At 43.4% G+C, this 25,522-nt stretch overlaps 1 protein-coding gene across 2 annotated transcripts; it reads right to left on the reverse strand.

Moving 5' to 3' along the window:
- Positions 1-23,211, reverse strand: LOC307249596 (zinc finger protein 385A-like; the record flags this gene model as incomplete). Of its 2 annotated transcripts, XM_080026399.1 has the most annotated exons (9): positions 23,104-23,211; positions 19,619-19,672; positions 13,264-13,409; positions 9,740-9,850; positions 2,033-2,201; positions 1,339-1,659; positions 543-730; positions 368-454; positions 1-222 (listed from the first exon to the last, which is right to left on the reverse strand). In XM_080026399.1, the coding sequence occupies exons 1-9, from the start codon at positions 23,111-23,113 to the stop codon at positions 1-3; spliced, it is 1,308 nt and encodes a 435-aa protein (XP_079882525.1). In that variant the 5' UTR covers positions 23,114-23,211. The 2 variants fall into 2 exon arrangements, with proteins under 2 accessions (XP_079882525.1, XP_079882526.1); XM_080026400.1 differs by lacking the exon at positions 19,619-19,672 and having other exon boundaries at positions 23,104-23,140.
- Between the last annotated feature and the right edge of the window lie 2,311 nt (positions 23,212-25,522).

Genomic DNA, 25,522 nt, shown 5'->3' on the forward strand with positions numbered 1-25,522 from the left:
TCAGTAAGGAGTGAACAGGATTGGCCCATGCGTGGTGCGGATGGGACCCGGGGCCGGCCTCAGGAGGCTGAGGGGAGTTCCCTGTAGTAGGTGGTGATGGGGATGATGTAGGGAGGCCTGGCCAGGGTGACGTAGTGCCAGCTGATTGGAGGCAGCTGCCATCGCTGCAGCAACAGCCAGAGGACTTGGTAAAAGTCCGGCCCCCAGAGTCTTTGGAAGTTCCTTTTAGGAAGTCAAAGAAAACACAACTTTAAGTATTGGGACATGTAAGAGTGATTCTAAAACCTAATTGGTAACGTTTCTTTTATGGGAGAGAATTGAGAAATATTAAATATGACTGTGAGAAAGACAAACTACTAGTTTCTACCATGAAGTCTGTGCGCTTCTTGTGCCGATTGAGAAGAGGGTTCGGTTTCCCTGCAACACCATCCCGATGCCTTCGGCTGGATATATGCTGAAACAGAAAATTAGAGATATTTGATATTGATTGCCTAGGAAAGTACCTCAGACTTGGTCTTTGGATCTCTGTGTGGGATTCTCACCTGTTTAAGCTGAAGCTCTGAGTTGACTCTCACGTTGCAGATCTCACAGTGGAAGGTGCGTTCCTGAGTGTTGGGGTCAGAGGACAGCTCCCCCCCCTGCTCCGGGCTAGGTGTAGGACCCAGACGTGGGTATGCTTTAATGGGCCCCAGTCCACTACGAGCCTCCAGAATGGTTTTGTGTTTGGTACCTGGAAACAATAAAAACAAAGGTGTAATCGTACGTTGACCATGTGCATATTCTCAACTAAAGACTACTAAAGACTACATGGTCAATTGACATGCACTTTGAATCTTGGCTATAAATCAACATTGACGAGGAGTCCTTAAATGGCGAAACAAAGAAGAAGAAAAAAGAAAAATGCTAATCCAAACTTTCTCCCACATAACTTGTCAAACTGTACAAGGATTGTGACTGACAGAAATATCCAAATCAGCTACTTAATGGACATGGGATGAGAAATTTCACTCAACTGGCTGTTAAGAATTTCAGAGGACATGTTCTGTAAATGTAAGAAAATACATCAACTTGAGATGGGAGGGGAATGCCTGCCTGTGCATGCATTAGCAATATTCAGTGTCAAACTATACAGTTTTTAATGTGCCATTCCTACCACTAAGTGGCACTAATGTACCTGCTAGAATTTTTTTCAGACTTAAAATGTAGAACAAGTGTTTCTAAAGAGCCCTGTTTCAGCGTGTTTGAAGTTGCACTGCTTAATTCTATAATTTGTAGAGGTTTGTTTTTCTGAAGATTATGCATACTCGAATGCACTTATGCACTCCAACAGAGCTGTACCTTTGTTATGTGCCTCCAGTTGTGAGAGAGAATTAACAGCTACTTTGCACAGGGCGCAGTAGAGAAGCTTCTTGGCTTTCTCTTCCTCTGACTCTCCTGATGAAGGGCTGGGTGCTGGGGACGGGGTTTCAGGAAGACCAGCCACTGATGGATCCGCAGGGGGGGTACTGAGCGCCACAGAGGGGGAGGGAGAGGATGGCAAAGGCATGCTGACAGAAGGCAAGAGGGGGCACTCTGTGTCTGCTGAGCTCAGTGTGGGTGTTGGAAGGCAGCTAGGTGCCAAAGGTGACATGATAGAGTTGAGAAAGGGTTGGGTGTCCTCTGTAAAGAGCACAACGTTTTCAGGTAAGTGAATTAATTGTGGAAAGTCAACCATGCATTACCGTTTCAACTCTTATGATAATGGTATAAAAGTTTGAAAATAAGGATATTGCTTTTCCATTATTTATGGAATTAATGTTTAATTATGTTTCTGTTTGGATGAAATTATATTGACACTACATTTCTTAGTACAGGAGCACCAATACTGTGCTCTAGATACTATCCTGTTGTTTCATACAACAACTGTGTGTGTGTGTGTGTGTGTGTGTGTGTGTGTGTGTGTGTGTGTGTGTGTGTGTGTGTGTGTGTGTGTGTGTGTGTGTGTGTGTGTGTGTGTGTGTGTTTAACATCATTTGTCACAAGTGATGCTTACCCTGCTTATTAGGGTCAGGGCTGGATGGCGAGGGCCCTGGTGGGGAGGGTGAAGTAGTAGGGGGAGGGTGCTGCTTTTCGCCATCTTGGAGACGAGCTGTCTTGGATGTCTCGATCCCCTTCACCCTCCGAGCGTGGCGGTTCCCCTTATAGTGGGCCTCTGCTTGGCTCTGGAAGAAGCCAGAAGAACAAGACACATAAGAGATATTGGATTCTCATTTCCACTTTTAACAAAACATTTTACATGGTTTACCATGTCGGTTATCTTTTATCCCATTTTCCCACACTCATATTGAGTTAACTACGTATAGCCAGTGGGGTCAGTGAAGTGAACCCACACTGCCATGTGCAGTGGATTTATCATAGCAGATTCCACTGTACTGTTCAATGAGCTGTGTGCTATTAGTAGCAGAGTGTGTCTTTTTTTCCCCCCAGTCTGCTTTGTCTTCACTAGGGGTTGGACAAAAAATCCATATGCCGACATATCGTTGTCATTTCTCTTGCTGTACGTTGTCAATACATCAGTGCAAATTGCAGATATTTTATTAAAACATGAAAGTGTTCTGTAAAACGGATTTCCCCTTTTGCTAATTTGAAAGTCACTATTTAAAAGGTGCTCGGTGCAATTTGTTCACGTCTAAGACCCTGTTTCCACCTAGCATTAATATGTGGTTCTGAGGAATCCGATCGTTATATGTAAATGTAATATGCTTGTTCACACCTGGCCTTAACAATGCGTCTTCTATGCGCGTTTGCGATCCGGATTCGAATTCCCCGCGCTGTATGGAAATCAGCTCGTACATCATTTCCGCTTATACACTCCATCTTCAATGTTTTCTGTTTTCTGTTGTCTGTTTACCATGGACATATAAAGAAATGGACACCGTATTGAAACATGGCGCCCATTCATTCCTATGAAAGCTGCTCATAGGCGCAGAGAAGCAACAAGGAAGTATAATCCGGAAATTCCATGCGGCCCAAAGCATTACGTAGCATGGACGTAGCGGCATTATGGACCTATCAAGAAAGAGGGCGGCAAGCGTACCGGACTGGAGGCGGGTGTCTCGTTCTGTAGCATCTAGCCTGGCGAAAACAAACTGAAAGCCGTTAAAAGCCGTTGGGCTAATAAAACGCTTGAGGTGGCGTTTTGAAATGAGAAAACTTACATTTTAATAGTATATGGTCTAAAGATAAGTATGAGCCTATGATTGATATCCAGAAAAAATGTGCAGAGACACAATCTTGTTCGCTGCTTGTACTATGTGGACAGGGACATCTGCCTACGGGCCGCATGAAAATAAGCTCCACCCCTTATCATGCAATACCAATGGGTTGGCCACATGTCCATGCTGGCTGCTCGGAGAAGGCAGCATCCTGGGGGCCTGCTGTTTACCTGCAACGGTGCGCTTTTATGACGTGAATTGTCGCGTGAATGAGTACGCGTTTCCGCCCAGTCACTCGCCGCAGTTGAGTGGGCGGGGCCTAATGTGTATGAGATGCGCATACGCGTTTCCACTGTTAATGGGTATGTGGATAAGTGGTCTCAAACCACCTCCGAATGTGGATAATTTCAATGCGCATTCAATGCGCATTGAGCGTGTTTCCACCTGTAGTTAGTGCGATCGGATCCTAAAAACCACATATTAATGCCAGGTGGAAACAGGGTCTAACTCAGGGCAGAGCCGCTACTCCTTTGTGTCGAAAGGACCCAGTAGAGGTGGTACATGCATCTGGTAAGGATGCCCCCTGGGTGCTTCCCTAGGGAGGTGTTTCAGGAGCGTCCAGCTGGGAGGAGGCCTCGGGGAAGACCCAGTACTAGCTAGAGAGATTATAAATCCAAGCTGGCCTGGTAACACCTCTGGATCCCCCAGTCCGACTTGGTCAATGTGGCCCGGGAAAGAGAAGTTTGTCGTCCCCTGCACAAGCTGCTGCCCTCACGACCCGACTCAGGGTAAGCAGTTGAAGATGACATGACAATTCAAAAAAAATATTTTCACTTGCAAGTACCTCTGCTTTGCCGTATGTTTTCAAATCCAACAATGAGATATTTGTGAACAAAGCACCCGTCGTTGTCACAAATTTCAACGACGATTTCCAGTTTCAGATAACCATCGGTTTAAGTCGGTGGTCGTAAAGGGCAACTTCCAGGTGTGGATGTGTCATAACTGAGAAGGAATTGTATGACTGAGGGTCTATTTCTAACCAAGGGCACCTTGTGTAGTTCATACCATACATTTAAAAAACAAACAGCCACATTTCTTTTTTACCCTACGGACTATCCAAAAATTACTTTCAAATTCAGATATAAAGTATATTCACACTGCGCTTTCGGTGCATTACAGCAAATGGCCGTTGAGCTGATGGTTTGCGGATCTGATTTTCTGATGAGGCTGTCCGAGAAGATTAGCCGTTAGAATATTCTCTTCTTCCTTGACTACTCGTGTAATCACTGGACATGCATGCTGAGCTGATGATGATTATTGAGTGGTGGGATTATTTTAAATGGGCTCAGGGCTGTGGGCGCCTAGTGACAGTTCCCAGCAACTGAGAGAGAAAAAGAGGGAGGAAATCAAGAGGAGTTGGTGTCCGAGAGTGTGTTTCCCTGGCCCTTCCTATTGATTGCACTTCAAAGGATCAGTTTAAACCTGGGAAATGGGTTTTAGTTTATCAGCGTTAAGGTTTAGGTAATGATGAGAGAGAGTTGTCATAATCCTCGAAGATTGACATGAAATCAAAATGATAATGTATTGGTTGGCATTTTTTCAGTAACTCAAGGTTGCATTATCAATATTAGTTTCAGTTTTGGAAAAGAAAAAGTGGTATTGAGCCATCCCTAATGATTAGGGAGGGATTTTGGTTATTAGAAAATAAACTATGGTCAAGAAATGGTTAGGGTTATGTAACTTAAAACACAGGGTTAAAGTTTGGGAAAAATTGCGGTGATAGTAAGTAAAAAGGTATGCCGAGCGGAAATGTCCAACATGGAAAGTAATAAAAAGATTTAGTGATCTAGGAAATCAGTGTTACTGTCCAAGCCAAAATAGAAATCAATGGACAGGGCAAGATGTTAGGTCACAAATATAGTTCCTATAAGCTCCTCCTTATTAATACAGTAATACAAGAACGTGTGTGACTAAATGTGCATGTGTACGCACCTGCTGTGATTAGTTTGGTTTCATTATGTCAATAGCGAGGCTGAGAGAGCCGCATAAGGCACTTGACAGGTACATGTTGGGGGCTCTGCTGGTGTAGGATGCTTTACTAAGGGAACATGGACCACTGGGACGTGTTCGGGATGCTTCTGTAAGCCTGAGGTATTAACTGCCAATGATAGTTACCCATATAGCCCACATCCTGATTGGTGATGACAGAAGGGCAGATATAGCTCTGCCGGTGTAACCCAAGTACTCGGCCTGCTGCTGGCCCAAAGCCTTGCAATTAGACAAGATGAAGCCCGACAACTCCACAAACAAATGACAGCAGGAAGCTCCAATGGCAAAAAATACCCAATGCTCCGTCCTTTCCACACTCTGCCACGCTGCCGTCCTAATCTGGTTTTCCTCTCCCTTTCTTGCAAGTCCAAATTGCCTTTTTTCTGCTTGGACTTTGATACTTCCACTAACACTGTGACCTACTGTGGCATGTCCTCAGCAATCGATGGGATGCCATCAATAAAAAGCACGAAAATCTTTAGCAGCCTTGGAAGAGGGATGCAGAAGACAATAAGGGTGTATAAGGGAAATGAAGCATCCGATCTTCAGAGTTGAGAGGAAAAGGGGGCAAAATTATCAAATATAAATGATGTTTGGCATTGTCGGTGAAATGGACTGAGAGAAGCTGCAAAAGAGCTCATGGAAAAATGGGGATTAAGATGAATGAAGAAGCAGAGATGGGACTTAAGAGGGAGAAAATGAGAGCAAGTGAATGTCCCCGAAATCCTTTTTCTCTCTAAGCAGGATGTGCTTTGATGTTTTATCTATAAAGCGACAAAGGCACAGAAAGCAGAGAGAAAGAGGGTCTAGCAGCCAAATCTACTATACCGGGTACTGGCAGCAGCGGCAGGAGGCGGGGGTGGAGAGAGAAGGAGGTGGAGAGATGGAGTTGGGGGGACAGATGACACAGTATACCCCACAGAGGGTAGAAGCAGAAACATGAAAACTGACTAGGAAAACGGAGGGCAAACTAACCCTTCTGTAAACACACACAGATATAAATGGGCCAAGGTTTGATGTGGGCCTGAGAAAAAAAAGCAAAGAGAGGAAGAAAGAGAGAGAGAGAGGTGTCCATGCTGCTGCAGTGGTGACGGTGGCTAATGCAGCATGGTGTGACGTCAGCCTTGCAGCAGAGGCCAGCTAAACACTGCTCAGGCTAATCTGTCCTCTGTGGCCTGAAATGAATTGCAGTGTCAAAATAACAACATGTGTGGCTACGGTGAAATAGCAATGAGAAGAACCTGCTTCTGATTGGCTACAATCAATCAATCCGGCCTTCACTTTGTGTAAGTGCTCCGGAACTCCCATTTAACACCAGAGCCCCACGGACATAAAAAGGGGAAGGATATGTTAGACCTTTGTTATGTGCTTTGGTGCCGTATATGAAGGCCTGAAGAGAACATTATGGAGGATAATGAATTGTTTTTCTGCCTTTTGAATCACAGCACAGACCAGACGGTGCGAGTAAGCCAAGAACTGTACCATTAGTAAGCAGGTTATTCTGCTTCATTATTTAAGAATGTCCATCTTGTGTTAAGCTCCCATGTCTCTCAGGTTACTGTGGAAAATACTTCTGTAGAGCCGCATCGGAGCAGATGCACACCGCGGCTCACGAGTGAAAAACTGCAGGCAGGACAAACAGGTGGCTCGGTCTAAGAGTTCTCACCGCACAACACATGCGTGACACCAGTGAGACACACTCATGCACCCACGCACATGCATTCTCACACATGCACGCTCATGTTTCCACACAAACAGTATGTAAATATGAGCATGGCTGTAGTTAATATAAAGCGACCCAGGCTCATGAGCTCCCCTTCCTGTGTAGACCATGTGAGAACAAGTGGGACTGAGCAAGAGATACATAATTTAGCGGGGCCCCTCCCAGAGAGAACATGGCAACGGTACACAAGTTTTAGATGACTCCCTCCCTGTCTATGTCCTTTACACACCATTGCATTTAGAGCGCAAGTATTTAGCACTTCATTGCTGGAACACATTTATATTTTTAGCTTGTTTGATTTCCACTCATGTTTAGGTTAGAGGTTACAGTGTAGGTCGTAAACACAAAGATTATTCCGGGGGAGCGCTTGTGGTGAAGTGGTTAGAGCGCAGGCCCATAGAGGCTCAGTCCTCAGAAGCAGCCGACAGCAGGTTTGAATCCGGCCTGTGGTCGTTCTCTGCAAGTCATTCCCCTCTCTGCCCCATTTCATCTCTGTATCTCCTGTCTAATAAAATGTTTTATTTATTTTTTAAATTCCATCCCTAAAAAGCCCTTTCCATATTGATGAGTACACTCAAACTCAATCAAGATGTTCAGTTGCACTTCGTGAGAAAGTCACCTCAGGAGTTATGTATTTTTTGATTGACTTTAGAAATAAACTTAGAGAGATCACACTGTGGATAAATGTGGAGAGGCAGCGTGATCAGAAATGTTGTGGAGTGTGTTGTGGCCAAGCCCAAACCACACCGAGTTCTACCAGCATCCAATGCGGAAGTGACAAACATTGCAGTAGCACCGGGTGGCCACTACGAGGTGGTACCAAAAGTGAGCAATTTTTCATTGACTCACTTGTTAAACAGGCCGTTTTCACAGTCTTATTAAACCTATTTACAGCCTGGTCCAAAAAAACATTCTAGTCTGTATGTTTAGTTCATATCTCCATGACAACACTTGAGTGACAGCTATCCGCCCGTTGTCCCTCACTTCGCCTCGGAGGTATACGTCAGCTAGATGGAAGTACCTCCCTACCCCCGACGTCACATCAATGCCCTTTTTTGGCAAGAGGAGTGAGGCGGAGTAAAAATCTCACAAGTTGGCGACGCGCATAAGCCAGGAGAATTGGATGCAGTTGGAATAACTGAGGTCAGCCCGGATGCTACATCCATTTTATGTACTATATATGGTTGTGACCCATCATTTATCCATGCAAAGACAGACTGTCTTAATATTTCCACTGCACATGTACTCACAAACAGATATCCACTGTAAAAAGGCCCAGCCCTCTGACACACATATCACAACGTCGGAGTTTTGGATGTCCACATTATTATTATTATTTGCTTTTTGACTTAAAGCTGTAGTGGAGAATTTGGTGAGAAAATAGCAGTGGGGATAGAGATTTGAATCCAAATACCTCAACCGCTCCACTTGTTCTCTTTGGTCCCTCCCCTATGGTCGCTCCCTGACACGCTCTACACCAACAACGTCGGTGCCAAAGTGAATGGACAGTCCCAACAGCCAATAAGAACAGACAATCGGATTTTTTTTATTTATTTTTTTAGAATCGGAGCCTCGCTCTGATTGGTCAAAGTGAACCGCTCATGTTAATTTTGACCAATCAGAAATCACATACCCCAGCTTTAAGTTGATGCCCCTGCCACTTTAATGGGGACACTCAAATCTTTCCTCTAGAGTTTCATCACGCCTTTTATTTCAGTCTCTCTGCCTCACGATTGTCAAGATTGAAATGCAGAAAATGTGCTCTGTCAGCTCAAAGGTAGCTTTGGGGACAAGCCCGGGTTAGCTACGGTTTATCCTCACATGTCTCACACTCTTTAATTAAAACCTCATCTGAGGGCCTCAAACACTCAGAGACTCGCTTTTAACGCCTAAAAATGTGTTTCCAACATATCAGAGCACAAATATAAAATAATCTTCACACTTACTAAATCTTGCATGCTGTATTTCTATCTGCTTTTATAAAACAACATTCCTTCATGACTAAAGTGCAAAAGAAACTGTGAATGAAGCTCTCAGCTGCTCTAGCTGAAAAGTCAATCGCCGACTAACTCATGGACTAGCAAACACATTTTCTATGTCATGCTTTAATATGTCCAGAGTGCACGTTCAGTTTAAAACTTAAGTTCCTGTTGCAACGCCTGTCAAGTGTTCTGTTCTTGCAGACGTGAGCAGTTTACAGTGATAACTGGCAGATTTACCACTACAAATTCATACACATGTTTTGGAACAATGTGTCCTTGATTTCAGAGGTAAAAGTAGGCTTCTCCTTTTTAGCAAGCATTTGTTTATTTTGCCGACAATTATCCCCCAGGAATGGCCCTGGGCTGTGCAGCGATTTGGAGTAGTGGCTGCACGAAGTAATGCCATCATCACCACCTCATTCCCAAAAGGCATTTTCCCATCATACATCATCATTTGAAAAGGAGCAAGCTTTTTTCTGCGTATGCGCCCACTGAGCACATTTTTTAGGAATTATTGGGGCACCTGTCTGTGGACAGGGTAACCAGTTTACAATGATCTGTAACCCCTTAGGTAGCTACTTAGCCAAACATGCTAACATTTCCTTTAAGCAGATAGACAGTCTTTGAGATATTTATTTTGTACACTTTTGTGGTTTTGGTTTTGGAGAAAATGTAAAAAAAGACACCACCCTCCAAGTTCTATAAATATATCACTCTTACTACTGCACCATCCAGAAGGATGCTGTCTGTAAAAGCAAAGCATCTATTCAAACTAATTGAAGGTTTCATACCTCTGAGTTGAATCGTATTTGACAGACATTGCATGAGATGATTGGCCGCTTTGTCTTGACCATGGGTGGCCCGAAGGTGTGCGTCATCACAGCCTTCTGGATCGGGTCCATCTGAGGAGAGACAACCCAGAGGTCACATCAAAGATTCAACAACACAGGAGGAGCACAGGGGGGGAGAGGGGGGGGGGAGGGGGCAGCGTTCCTCTTAAACACAGTGCAGTGAATGTATGAGACAGAAAGGTGTTCAAGCTAAATGGCAGGTGAATGACAGGGGGAGCCGCTAAAGGGGGAGAAAGCCGGGAGATTTATAAGGAGCAGGGAAGAGTGCATTGAAGAGGGAGTCGTGATTGATGTGGACAGGAGCCTGTGTGTTTTCTCAGCAGCAGCTGGTGCTGCTGTCTGTGATGGAGTTCTTGGGTGCTGTTCAAACGCTTTAATTCATGCTGGGGTTAGAAGGGCCTAATTACAGACTCCCTACCTCCAAATATGGGAACTTTGTTTATGTGCTAAGAAAATTCAGATTTTCAAAACATCATAGTAGGAATCGAGTAATTTGCTAAATTAAATAGATATTTTCAGATAAAAAGGTATTTTGGTTAAGATTCATCTGATTGCTGTATGTACCTTAGAGGAATGTATTGATAATATTACAAATGCTGTTGGTCGTAAATTTTTTTTAAAAATGAAGTGAGGATTGTATTTTTAGCATTTAGGAATTGACTTAACTTGAGATACATATACAATGAACAGGAGGTTGAAATATAAAAGATTAATCCAAATGAAGTATAAATCCTATCATACGAAAATGCAACCTATACTATCTCCAATTTATTATGAGTCACATTAAATGATTTAAACAATGAATTAAAACAAATTAGGATGTAGCCAACAGTATACCGATATATCAGAAAACAAAAACTGTTTAATGAGATTATAAAAACTAAACTGTAAAACAGTCATACATTGTAAAAAAATACTTACAGTATGATCACGGACATATTTAAGATATCTAAAACTAAATTGAAAACACTGGCCCGTGACTTTCTCTTTAAAAAATACCAACCAGGCCTTTCGCTCGAATATCAAGCACATATATATGCCACGTCATCCTCCGATGAAATGTTGACTGTGTGGTTTTCAGACTCGTGCGAGCTCTCTGACCCACTGGCAGGGTTCAACAACCACAGCGCTGGGTGTTGCACTCATTAAGCAGCCAAAAGTACACTGCGGTTTTACTCAGCCTCTCATCTCCTGCTTAGACAGTATGCAAACGTATGCTTCCAAATGAGAGACTGTTTACCCTCTCATGCTCCAGGCAATGATATAATTGGTCTGGAAACCTAAACCTTGTCTGAGTGTATTGTTAGACATATCAATAGACTGCTTTTTCTTTTGTTTTGCTCCTGTCTCTAACTCATCTCTCCTATTCAGCTTTGTCTTAGGAGACCTGTAACACTTCCAATTTGTTGCTTCTACACCTGCACACTTGTCTCTGTGCCAATACTGGGTGTGGCTGAAGGTATGAAAGCATGTGTGTGGGTGAGTGTGTTTTGTGTGTGTGTCGATTTGGTGTGCCCCCAAGGTAAATAAAAAAGGAGGATCTCTCTCTAGCTGTCCGGTCACTCTTATTGTTGACTGTTGATCTCTCCCTTTCTCTCTCTCTCCCTCGCTCTCTCTTTCTATCTTTCTCTCTCTCTCTCTCTCTCTCTCTCTCTTTCTTTCTCTCTCTCTCTCTCCCTCTCTCTCGTCATTGTGTGCATTTGGCTGCCACCACCTGTTCTCCTGAGGATCCCTTTCTATACATTTGTTCTAACCTCATTAACCTATTAGTCCACCCACTGTCTCCTCTTTCACTCTCTCCTCGCCCCAAACACTGGAGCTTTTTGTTGCACCATGAGTACACAGTCCGTGTGTTATATGGACATGTCGAGTCTATAGTGATATATTAGAAGATCCATTTCTTATACTGTATACCCAAGCTCTCAAACGCCGTGAGTTCTCTGTTGGTCCGAGATTGTGTTTGCATTTATTTTACAGTTTAATCCTCTGCCACACCTAGAGTTAGCACTTTAGACATTAATAGCTGTGTGTTGAGTTATTTTGAGATGACAGTAAATTTACACTGTTATACAAGCTGTACACTGACTTTACATTGTATCAAAGTGTCATTTCTTCAGTGTTGTCCCGTGAAAAGATATAATGAAATATTTGCAGAATTGTGAGGGGTGTACTCACTTTTGTGAGATATTGTGGGCTTGAGTGAGAGGATTGATCATGTTTAATAAGGAAGACTATAGAGACAACATTTAGCCTGGTTCCAGACCTCTAAATCTGTGCTGTGGTCTCTGATGAGTGCTCGCCCAGTTAGAGAAACTACTCAGCCAGTTGGGGCACAGTGTGAAAGGTGGATAGTAACAATGGAAACCACTCTATAGAGAGGCAATTATAGCTTACACATAATACAGTATATTGAATTTCTGTTGTTGAAAAAAGCAAAAACCATAAATAGTATCTGAATGGGCTTTGATATAATGAAACGTTTCTTGCATTTATTTCCCAATCTTAATTCACTGAGGATGAGACTAATAATTTGTACATTGAATGTTAGTCCTATACAGAACAGTAAACATTCCAGAAAGGCTCATTTTCTCCCTCTGCACCCACTATGCCTGTGTGTCAGGAAATGACCTGTAATCCTGTTTGAGTCAGATATGATATGAGACCTCAAGATAACTCCACATTCCACCAAAAAAGTGTCTACCCAAAACTGGACCATAACTTAGTTTGAAACAATAAATATAGTAGTCGAGTGTTTTTTCTTTTGTGTGTCCTGTGTGCTCCCAGGGAAAGGCTGGCCGCAGCATCGTACATTTGTTTAAATTTAACAGAGCTGAAATAGAAGGGTTTGGACTGAGTAGCTCTGGCGTTAGTGGCACACACACAATGTCCTTTTGGGAGCAGTATGAATCGTTATCTGTTAAGGGTCATTTTGCACAAGCACATGAAGATGAGCTTGACGATTATATTTTTCTTTGTGTGTGTGTGTGTGTGTGTGTGTGTGTGTGTGTGTGTGTGTGTGTGCGCGCATGCGTGCGCCGGCTCGTGTGTGTTTGTCGCCATGCTGACCTTCACTTGAAACCCAATCTGGGAATGGGAAGGAGCCACAGAAAACGCTGACTGTAGAGAACATAGCCTGCACCTCTCATACAATTGATTAGCTGTTACTCATTTTATTGCAGTAAAACACTCGCCTGGGCATTTTCTCAATTATGCGCAAGCTCGGTCCGTCAAATAATAAGTAAACAGCTGTCACCTTATGGTTCTGGATTATACAGTATAAATCCCCAGCACTTCATCACTCGTCTTCACTCATATCAGTGAGGCAGCGCACCAGGATAAACACAAACTGAATACCTGCTCTGTCTCCTGTTAAGCGAAACAGGATGATAACGAATCCCAGACGCCATGTGTGCACACGTGTACTGGCGCTCGTATACAGGTATGCCTTTCTGCGCAGCTCTCACCGTGTTAAAGTTGTGGAAGAGGCCGATGCTGGCCGGGTGAGGAGACTCCATGGGGAACTGGAGGAAGGGCTTCATGTCCAGAGGGGATGGGAGGACATGAGGGCTCCGGAGGAAGGCAGGGACCGGCCCTGCTCGGTTTACGCTTCCTGCAGATACATAAACACAGGCAATAACACATTAAAATCAAAAAAGAGAGTAACACACCAGATCTAACCTCTTCGTTAGTGAGCCTTTGAGAGTTGCTGGTACGTGGATTTTGTTACATTTTGACAGATGCTGCGGTAACAGCTTCATAGTTACCACACACACACGCAAGTGGTTTTGATCTTCTCATCCAACTCTCGGCAAGAGAGGGAAGCAGGATATTTCCTAAAATGTAAACCTACTTCTTCAAAGCTAAGCATCACATCAGAACAAGTACCTTCACCGTTTGAATAAATAATACTGCCCCCCCCCTCCCTCTCTAAATCTAAAGCCTCATCTTCTGCATCCTCTCCTACCCGCCCACACCTCTCTTCTCTCTGCTTCTCTTGCTCACTTCACACTCAGTTGTAGCTCAGCAGCAGTGAATGCCTACACTCGAGGAGTCTTCTGTGATGGGTAGGGGGGCTAAGCTCCTTAAGCCTCGCAGCTGGGGTGCTGCAGATATCAGCCTTCCCCCCCCTCCGTTTCTCCCTCTGTCTCTCTTTCACCAGGCCCAGTTTCTCATCCCCATTTCATGGTTGCTTGTTCTGTCTGCTTCTGTATCCCTCATCTGTACTCCTCCCTCCAGCACTGGGCCTTCTAGCTGTTTTGTTCCTCTTTCTCCTCATCATCTGTCTGTTTCTGTCTCTCCTTTACACTCCTGCTTCCCCCTGGTTATTCTTTTATTTAGCGCAAAAGCAGCAGGCTGCTTCAGGCCCAATCTGGCTACGCAGAGAGGGAATTTGTATAATCTTTTCTCCTGAGATTATACGTCATCCTTTATTGCCACCACTTTGTGATGACTACTGAACAGTTTTGTTAAAGAAAAAAATGGTCACACGTCGAAACAAGGGGAAGAAAAGGCTATTTTGGAAAGAGCAGAATAGACTCCTTTCACTGACAGCAGGGGAGATGTAAAAAAAAATATGATGCCAAGGTCGGAAATAGATGGAGGGGAAAGTTTCTCCTTCTGGCATTCCTCTTCAGATGGTATCAGTCCTGGGGAGGCTGTGGCAGCCCAAGCTCAGCTGTAGCTATTGTCATTTGCGTGTGGCCACTGTAACATACAGTATATACGCCGTGTGAGAAAGAGGTAGTTTAGAAGGAAGGGAGGGAAAGAAACAAGATTCAAAAGTGGTGGTCACGGTTTAAATGTCCTTCAGACATGCCATGAATCCCACAGCTCACAGTGCCAGCGATTAACACCTCTTCAAACCATCCAGCCATGGCAAGATTTGTGCAGAGTGAAAAAAAACTGATACACACATACAAGGGAATGAGTGATGATCAAAACCAGATATCTTGAAGGAATGAGTGTAGTGGCAAGATGTAGATGAACACTGGTTAAGAAATATATACATTTATATTGAAAATCATCCAGAGACTTTCCTTATTATATCATCATAAAGAGTTGGATGTATTTTTGTATCTGAGTGTTCAAAATGTTAAATACTAAAGGATAATGAGGAGGACCGTATGTATGCTGTTTTAAAGGATATGAAAGCAACAAATCTCCCTCAGACCAAATCTTGTCTTCTCCGACTGAAGATGTTAGTCTATTAAAATGGGTCGTAGATACATATTTTATAGTTGAAGAAATGGGCGACATCATTTCCCTAGAACAGCTGTAGTTTGTTGAAACCCCTAGTCAGACGGGAGTAAATGGCACGTTTGTTGGGGACCTTTTTTTTTTTAGCTGTGGTTTAATATACATTTCGAGTGCTTGTGAGTATTTACAGGGCAGAGCATGTGGGACTGACTCAAAATAAACTACAGTGTGTGTGTGTGTGTGTGTGTGTGTGTGTGTGTGTGTGTGTGTGTGTGTGTGTGTGTGTGGTAGTAAAGGAACATGGATTTTTTCTTGCATTTAGTTATTGCTTTAAAAAATGTGGAGGATGTCTAGAGCCAACTAAAGATGTGGTTGACAAGGCACACTGAGGGCAGTAGTGAAGCGTATGCCTGACATGCTGCAGGTGATCTGCATCAAATTTCTATGACATATTACAATGTAAAGGTCAAAGCCTGTCTGCTATGACGTAAAAAAAACCTGTAGCTACTGTTCACTCACTCACCACACACAGTAATGTATTTAACGTTGATGCACACTGTGTGTTTTCGGCATCAGCATCCCCTGACCTACCCTCCCCTCCTGAGTGATTTGCAATGACATCAGATAAGTGAACGCCACGTCTCTTGCACAGCGGCCACGCGGAGAGGGAGCACATTGATTGGACACATTCTGAGGAGCGTTAAAGTGTTAAAGCTCTGCCAAACTCTATAAATCCAGAAGCCTCGCCATCTATTCCACCTTCACTCCTCTAAAATGAACTGACAGCAACCGTCTCACCCAGCCCCTCATCTGAATGCTTTTTTCCCCTAATGCAAATGTTTGGACGAGAAGAAAGATCAATGGCTGTGTAATAGCTTATTGAATTTTGGTGTAGATTGTGAGAGAGAGGTAGTTGGACAGAAAATGAAGAGACGCAGGAGGGGGTGGGGTGGGGAGGAGGGGGGTGGCCAGGCGAGAGACAGAGTCTTATCGTCACAGTAGATTTCCCAAACCCCCGACGTGTGCACACACCAATATGCTGTGACTAAGGCCTCTCAAATTGGCAATTCATTTAGCCAATTTAGCCTTAATGATCACAGAGGTAATGCCAATGTCAGTGATGTCGCCGAAAACCTCTCTGTATTCCATGCCTCCCTCCCCCCCTTCTTTGTGCCCCGCGATGGGACCGGTTGGGGAGGGACGGGAGACAGGAGACTGTGATGACATGCTGTCTAACACAATGAAGTCTGATGAGAGGCAGAATCATTGCAGGGTCCCGCCGAAGAAAAAGGAAAAATAGAATTAGATTTTTAAATATCTTTTATTTTCGCATCAACCTTCAGTTCCAGGCCCACGCTCAAGAGAACTGGCTCTGCAAACGATGTCAGTCGCATCACATGTGCATCTAAATGGGCTGCTGTGCACAGACAACCCTGAAATGAGTTCCTGTGGCAGATTAGCCTCCTCCGACAAAATCCCCCCTCACTGTCACTGCAGTGGAGAGAGGGACAAGTCTGTGTTGGCAGCAGTGTGTCTGTTAACCCAAAAGCCTATATGGATCCACTGTTTTTTCCTTATTCTTTCCCCTACAGGTTTTGTGTACAAACCAATTTTTAAAAAAAACAGAGTTCATCATTCGTTTTTTCCCATCCCTATGCTGACGTTTCCTTTCAAAAGATTATTGACTCCCATTGGTTGTTTTGTGGCAGAGGAAAGCTGACACATTTTGGCATTAGGCGACGTTATATCCACAGCGCTGTAAAGGATATGTCACTTCAGCTCTCTTCCATGGACTGTAATTGTAATGCAACTGTGTTAGAGGGTCTAACCTTTGAAGAAAAAAGTGCTAACTTTTGCGTGGTTGCTGGGAGGAGGGGGATGGCTCTGTCTTAGTGTCGCATATACTGCAACTGGGGAGGAACCATGCATGAAATCCAATTTACTGCAGCTCAACTTAGCCTTGAGTCAAAGGCAGTTGTTTCAACCTATAAGTATGGGGGGGGGACACACACTGCAATACACACACACACACACACACACACACACACACACACACACACACACTCTAACCTTTGTAGTAGTGGATGAACGATGCTCTTAAAAAAAGCAGTCATTTAAAAAAGCTTAACGCTGATTAATGTGGTGTTTGTCTTGGTGGAGGTCTGGGTAAAGTGAGGAGAGGACGTGATACTGAGGAGAGCAGAGTGGGGGGAACGCAGTTGATTTCAGTAGGCACTTTGTTTTAATGATAGATGCTCTGCGCCCCAGTGGCCAGACTTTAAATGCCACCCACCTCCCAGAGAAATCTCAAAGTCCCCTTTCACTGCGAGTGTTGTGTGTCTGTGTTTTTGCAGGGCTCTTGAGATCAGCTAGTCATTCTGCAGCTATACAGTCCCTTATATTCCATGCAGTTTTTGTAATGATAAAGCCTTCTGTTTTTCCCCTTACATATTTTGCACCATGCACTCCCCTTAAAATTCTTATATGATCATAAGGAAACTAGATCATTTATACCTATATGGAGAAGGCGTGGGATTCAAAAAGTGTATAATTATTCCCACTCCGAATGATGAAGTGTTTGACAATTCAGGTCTGCAATTTGCTTTCTATTTGTGTAATACTTGTGGTTTTCGGCATGACCTTTTTGCTTCATTTTTTACATATTCAAAATAAATCGAATCAAATCAAAACATTCCAAATCATTATGAAATCACGAAAGCACATTGCCTTGTTTGGACTTTTCCCTGCAAACAATTTCTCGTGAAAATGATGTCCGTCTCTCCTATTAGGGTTTGTATTTCATAAAACAGATTATGAAATATCATAAAGAGACGATATCTCCCTGACTGGATGTGACGGGTAAAGAGGGGGCTTGGTAGAAAAATAATGGCGGTGGAGGTTTGAGTGGATGGAGTCGATAGAGCGAGGAAAAGAGGTCTGGACGAGGAGTGGGTGATGAGGTGGAAAGAGAGGGAAAGCTTGGAGGAGGGGGGAGGGAGGGAGCCGCATGTTTTGAGGTGAGTCCAAGGTGAACAGAGGAGGCAAAGAGCCCTGTTAACCTGCGGGTTAATGTGCAGGCGGATTGCTGTCTGTTAACCGAAGGAAGAAGCAACGACAGGCGACGTACTGTGCTGCACATGTGTTAAAACATCTCGCACACCATTTAAAGCAGTCCAGTTGGTACAGCTGCTTGTAAGAGTTAATGTTTGGTCGTCGCATGTCAAATGTCAAACTGTCAACAATTTTAGGTTATTTTGCTTTGCCGTTTGGAAAAATTAGTCCAGCATTATGTGTGTATGTGTGCGTGTTTGTGTGTGTGTGTGTGTGTGTGTGTGTGTGTGTGTGTGTGTGTGTGTGTGTGTGTGTGTGTGTGTGTGTGTGTGTGTGTGTGTGTGTGTGAGAGATTGCAGCATTTTTTCTACAAATATTTCCACAAACAATTCACCATATAGAAACAAACACAGCAATGTTTCTGTTCAAATTGGATTTCCAGTGCCTTCCTGTGTTGGACTCATGGTGTGTTCAAACAGAAGATAGGGAAATATTTGCTTTGTGTTAAGTGAATTTTGATGGCCAGAATGTGTTTCTTTGCCTGTGGGCCACCTGTAAAGACGTATAGCGAGCTAGCAAAGTACACATCATTGTGTGTTCTGCTGAAACTGTTGTTTTTCTTTGAGCGCCTCTCCTTCTTTTCCTCTCATCTCTGTGTATTTATGAATTTGACTCATGAAGCCTCAGGATAATAGTGAATAATGACAGCATCGGTTGTTTAAGCAAAAAGACACCCGTTTACGTTCAAGTGTCAAACCCCACTGAAGGCCATAGGAGCCTAATTATGACGGGAGCAAACGAGGAAGTCAAGTGATGTTGGTGTGCAAAAGTACGCAAATGCAGGAGGTCCTATTCTCTACATTAGCTTTGTATTTTATCGTGCCACGTCCATATTGTTTGGCCATGTGTTCTGTCTTAACACTCCATCTAAAAGACAAGTATTTCTCTAAGGGAATTTATTTGGGAAATCTGAAGGAAGGCCAGCTCTCACCTTGCCCTAATCAACATCGCTCTTGCTGGACTCTATGCTTACTGAAATATCCAGAGCAAAAGTTAGAGAGTAAAATGTTACCATTACCAAAAGTTACAAATAGGCAACATTATGCAGGTCAGCACCTCACTTAACAAATACTGGAATTTCCCTTTAAGGCAAAGAAAGGATGATAGACGGTAATGATTTGGTTTTTAAAGTACATGAACTAAACATATTTATATCAATCTAATCCATCTGTGCCTTTAAGCTCTGGGCCGTTCTTTGAATGTTAACATGATGGATCATAGAAAGCTTTTAATCACCAAAGAGGCTCATGAAAGTCTGCCTAACTGTAGCTCCTCTCTCAGGCAGCAGCTCTTAAGGGAGGGGGGGTTGGAACCTCCTGAACCTTTGCTGCCGACTTTGTCTTTCATATTACACTGCGGCCGTGAGTTAGCACAGGTTGAGGCAAACAGAGAGTACCGCTGCACGAAACCATGCAGAGCAAGAGTAAGGGGCCATTAAGAGATCCACCATGTCAACATGACCCAAAGCCCTGGCCCCACATTATTATTCAGTTTGTCAAGCCATTTACACACCTGCTGGGAGCTGGGAGAGCACACTACTGCAGATACAGGCCCTACAACCGCAACCTGAAAGTACACAAGCACAAAGGCACAATGGCACATGTGCAAACACAAAAACGTACGCAACAATGGCGTCAGATGCACAGAAACAACCAGGTGCATTTCCTTATTATTATTTTTTACAATAGAGAACACACAAAGGCAAAGAATAACTGGTCTTCAATAAAGAGAAAAATCAGAATAGAACAAAAAGAGGATGTATGCAGCTTAAATACATATTGCATATGGTTTGGTTACGCACAGGCAGAAATGACAGGCTATATTTTTGGAGCTTGTTGCAGTCCAAGGGCTGAGTATGCTATAGCTCAGTCTTGAAGTGACACGTGAGGGTTGTGCAGGGTCAAGAGTCAGACTGCTGGCTCAGCTGTGGTCTGCATAACTACAGCACCATTACAACAAACAGCAAAGAGACTCTACACTCAGGCTGTGTACAGGTCAACAGGTCCTCCAAACTGAATGACAAACATATCATTGCCACGGCCTTTCAGAACAACATGTATGAGTTGAGACGCATATTGGCATAGTTTTTACTCCCAAAACTATTAGATGCAGTGGAGTGGGACTTGGATGACATCGTTTATCTGTTGGCCCAACAACAGTTTGAGATTGTTGTGTGTTAATATCTGGGTGCCTAAGATGCCAAAGAGGAAAAAAACGAATGACATTTCACTTAACCTGTCAAGTATCTGCTGGATGAATTCCAAAGACATTAGTGCCTCCATTGAACTGGCTTTTATGGAAAGTGTCTCAACAACTATATACAATAATTTCATATCCCCCCCCAATATTTTTTTACAAAAGAGTAATAGTAGTACGCTGTAGCCTACATGTGCTGACCAATCAGCTTGCCATCTTTCACTAATTGCATTGCATGCAAAGGTTTTGTGTTGCAAATAAAAGTAACTTAACTTTTTCCTCTTAACTTTTGTGCAGGTAGTTGTAACTCACATGCTCTCCTCAATTCCTCCTCAGATTAACATTATATATGCGTCTTGTTTTAGGCATTTGAATATACTACAAAAGCTTGTTATTGTCAGAAGAGACAGTAAGTGTATACTTATTTTCTTGTCTTAACCAGTGCTGGTGTTGTTCTATACAAAGGTTTGGGCTTCACAGACGTACAAAATGTGTGTCATTTGTCAGACTTACATTGACAGGCACATTCCTCCATTTTAAATGTCACTTATTTTCATCCCCCACTACATTGGCTTTATTTAAAGGTCATGTTGTCGATCAGGGAAAACAAGCACCTGTAATTCTGCTGAAGGACATTGATGAGTGGAGCGAGTGTGTGTGTGTGTGTGTGTGTTATGTTATGGTTGAATGCATACACACACACACACACACACACACACACACACACACACACACACACACACACACACACACACACACACATATACACACACACACACACACACACACACACACACACACACACACACACACACACACCAATGGTTTACTTTGTAGTGGTCGAGTGAACAGTGATAAGCTACAAACCGTTTTTTTTCTCATATTGGCTGAGTGAGGTCTTTTCGTCAGACTAAAGAAGAGGTCTTGGCCCTTTATTTAAATAAATAAAGAGCTCAAACCTCTGGGTCTAAAATATTCATCATTAAAATCACACAAGAGTTACTCAACTGCTTTGCCCATGCTCTGCACTCAGAGATGAGCCAGCTTTAGCACAGTTCATACATACTCAACTGACATTTGGGTCCGACTCCATATGTTTGGATGTGGCCTCTCATTAAAAGTAACAGTGTTTAGATTAGTGTGGATGGAGAGCCAATAAAAAGGGTTTTTGTAAGTGATGGACAGACAGATAAGAGAAAAGATTGTATCCGTCCGTACTTTCTTGTCAACACTTTGACTGTAATCACCTTTCGTAGAAACTATTTAGGCCTCTGGACCCTCCATCTCTGTTTCAATAAAATGAAACCAATACAGTATCTAAAACCCCATCACCGCGTGTTGTTTTGATCTTGTGACAGTGTGTTTAATGTCTACTGCGCACACAGTTTAAAGCTCCAGCTCAGGGGACGGATTACCACAAGCTCAAACCCACACTCACTGGTAGGCTCGAGCAAGGGGGGAAGAGCAAGCAAACAAAAATGAAGTGCTCAAATATTTAGTCAACACGCACGTACACGGAACAAGGTCGTAGCAGTCCATCAAATGTAAGACTAGAAGCTGTAGTGTTGATATCGGTAAAAGTGACTAGACAAAATGTTGAATCTAAAAAAATGCTAAAATAAAATGGGTGAAGTGCTAGTGTATCGAACTGCGTCACATTAAAAAATATAAAAAATTTGGAATCTGGTATTTTTGATAAAAATCACCTCGCTTGACTAGATTTTAACCAACAGGTTAAGTACAGAGCATTTGGACTTCAAAGCTTTCTAGGGAATGTTCCTTGTATAAATAAGCACGTGGCTTTTTTGACCCCTTCTGTCTGTTTGGTATTCCAGTTAATGCTATTTTATGTCTGTGCCATAAAATCTACAGACAGTCATGTGTATAATGTGTTTGCGTGCGTCTCCCTTACCTGAGTAAATACGGTATTTTAGAGCCCTGTATTGACACATATTGAATGACAGACAGCAGGGAAGACTTGTCGGTAAGGGCTAGCCAGTAATGCCTGCTGTATAGACTAAATGAACATATGGACGTTGAGCGTGAGAACTGAGAGGTGTCTGCTTTCCCAATTCTGCTTCATAATGAAGAGGCAGGGGATTGAATTGATGAAGGACATTCATGCGTCCTCTAAGCGGTGAGTGTACTTGTACTTTAGACAGCAGGAAACTGGAGACTGACCATGAAATGCAGGTTAGACTATAATCAAGAAGTGCCTTGACCAAGGGTCAGATTACAATACTTAAAATGAAGTATGACCTCTTGTTGCTATACTTTCATTTAAATCTTGGCATATTTTCTAACATGTCTGAAATCTCTGAATAATTGAATGTGATGAGTTTTAGAGTTCAACAATGATTAGATCTTTCTGTGACAAAAAAAATTGCACCTAACCTTCTCCCTCTTTGGTTAATTTTTTCCCCAGTCTTTTCTGATTTTGGTCGGCCTAAAAAAAGTGAAAATATGAATATCATGTTGACTTATGAATGTTGTTCCAGGATCATCACATGGACAGGAATGGCAAGGAAAGACTTGTTCACACCGTCCATACACATTCTCCACAAGATTGCAACGCTTCATCCGTGCACTGCTCATTTTCTAGCCTGTCCCATGCACGCAATTACAAAGTTAAAAGATCACCTCAAGACACATCTAAGTTGGAGACAGCAGCACGTCATACATGCAACCAAAACTTTCTTCCACAGATGAGTGATCACCTTGACAGACTCTAAAGAAACAAATCAATTGGATCAATAGGAGGAAAAAAAAGGGAGAAGAAAGCGTTCTTGCCACTGTCTTACCCAAAATCATCCTGTATCCTTCCACTGTCAACTTCAGTTTCCCACGCTATCCTCCTTGCTGGTCTCTTCTCACCCTCGATCGGCTTGCTGACTTGACTCCAAACCTTCAGCGCCCACCTCTCTGCCTCTCAATACTCAACACGGAAAAGAAAAAGGACATCCATCGTCACAAGCTTCACTTTGCATCCCTACGCTGGGTCTCCTCCGCTCTGCCACAGGAGATGCTCCACGCACCTCTTTTGTTCAGCAGGCTGTTGCCAGAGGAAGAGCACAGCAGCAGCAGCAGCCCTGACACAACATGCACTCAGTCTACTGCAAAGGGGAGCCTGTAATGTATTCCCTGTTCTATATTCACTCCACACCGGAGGATACAGCTTAGAGAGAGATGGAGCCCTGACTTACTGGAGGAAACCTCCGCACCGCAGCATGCCTTCCCTTCTCTCACTCTCTCATATTTTTTGGGGTTGGGTATAACCTAAAGGCACCTTGCATTCCTGAGCTCTCATTGGCTGGAGGCTGGACCAATGAGAGCATGCCTGTGCTGAGTGTTTTTTCTTGGGGTGTTTTGAATCAGGAGGCAGGAGTGATAATGCTGCTGTCGATTCCGCTCTCCTTTTCCCTCTGTCACCCTCTCCCCGCTGTTTACAATTGACAATTTTTTTTTCTCCTCCCTTTGTCTCGCGCTATAGTCTGCCTCATGCTTCACACCGGGGGGAATCTGAAATATCCGCTCTCACAGCATCCCCCTCCCCTACAGACATCTGCTCGGTTCCCCCGTTCTACCTGTGTTTTTGGGGCGTAGGGGTTGTTTGTACGAAGAGCAGGGTTACATTGTGAAAAAATGCTGAGCAAGTTCACGCTCTAGTTGCAATTCCAGACGACAGTGTGAAGCAGCAGAAGCAAAATAGATAAGCACAGACACACAGAGGTGCGCCGGAGACTGACAGCCCGAGACACTCCATGGAGCGTGGGATGTTTGAGGTTAACGCTCACTGACTGGGGATGAAAGTAGTAAGGTGAGGAAATGTGTAAGACGTGTTGGAACAGCAGGGTGAAGGCAGACGCTGACAGCTGTTTGACAGGCAGAGTGCTGAATGAGCTGGATAAAGGAGCTTCCTGCACGTACGTCTGCACCAACGTGATATCACCACAGTGATATGTTCTAAGTGACAGTGCTGTGCTAACGTTTATTCAAGACTTACTCCAAACTCTCCACATGATCAGGCAACACTGTCCCTGGATGACCTCGGATATGACAAGATCATGTCACCCCACAGTGTCCACATCATTTAACACTCATAACCAAAAATACACACAGTAAATCTGATAACGCTGTAAAACAGCCTGTGTGTGTGGGTCTGAGCCTCTGTGTGTGTGTGTGTGTGTGTGTGTGTGTGTGTGTGTGTGTGTGTGTGTGTGTGTGTGTGTGTGTGTGTGTGTGTGTGTGTGTGTGTGTGTGTGTGTGTGTGTGTGTGTGTGTGTGTGTGTGTGTGTGTGTGTGTGTGTGTGTGTGGGAGATGAGGTTTCCTCATTAGTTGAGTTGGGCTGAATAATGCAGGTAGGTGTATTGTTGTGGCCAATGGGCCAGGTGCTAATGTGGCCGTCTGAGGGTGGAGGGTCAGACAGAGCATGACTTTAATGGATGTCACCATGGGAAACTGAAACTGGACCGCTGGATTCGGGTGACACACCATCCTGTGCTTGTGTGCGTGTGTGTGTGTGTTTGTGTGTGTGTGTGTGTGTGTGTGTGTGTGTGTGTGTGTGTGTGTGTGTGTGTGTGTGTGTGTGTGTGTGTGTGTGTGTGTTGTGTATCCTGGGGGATGTATTGTAAGACTTAAGGTTGCTCATTTGTTAAAACATTTGGCTGTTTCTCAGTGTTGGAGTTGAATGATGTTGATGGATTACAGTACACTTAATTATGGCCTGAAAGTTTTTACCGTTATATGTCAAATGTAGAAGTAGGAGCTATGAAGACACATGCCTCTGTCTTTATTATTATTTTAATTTGTTTAAGTATAAAACTGACTGAAGGTTGTTGGCTTACTTGTCAACATATTTGGTCCAGAATGAAATAACTTTTGGATGGATTGACATTTTTCATAGATTTCAATTTCATTTCAGCACCTTGCACAGTTCATAATATCACCAACATAACGTTGTACAGGATGAGGTACAGTGCTGTGGTTTGCATGCCTCTCTTTTATGAGGATTTGGATGAGTTTTGTATTGCTATTATCATCCACAGTTGATACAGTCTACAGTCTTGTTACATTATAAAAGGGAAAACTCTCAAACTTTCAGAAACTGTTTTTGTTGGAAGGCCACATTTGTCCCACTTCATAGGAACAGCTTTTTCACAAGACTAAAGAAAAAACAAATTGTAGTATACAGTATTGTTTTAAATCAGGCTTTTGGATTA

This window comes from Ammodytes marinus, assembly GCF_949987685.1.
Source record: "Ammodytes marinus genome assembly, chromosome: 4".
Taxonomy (NCBI): domain Eukaryota; kingdom Metazoa; phylum Chordata; class Actinopteri; order Uranoscopiformes; family Ammodytidae; genus Ammodytes; species Ammodytes marinus.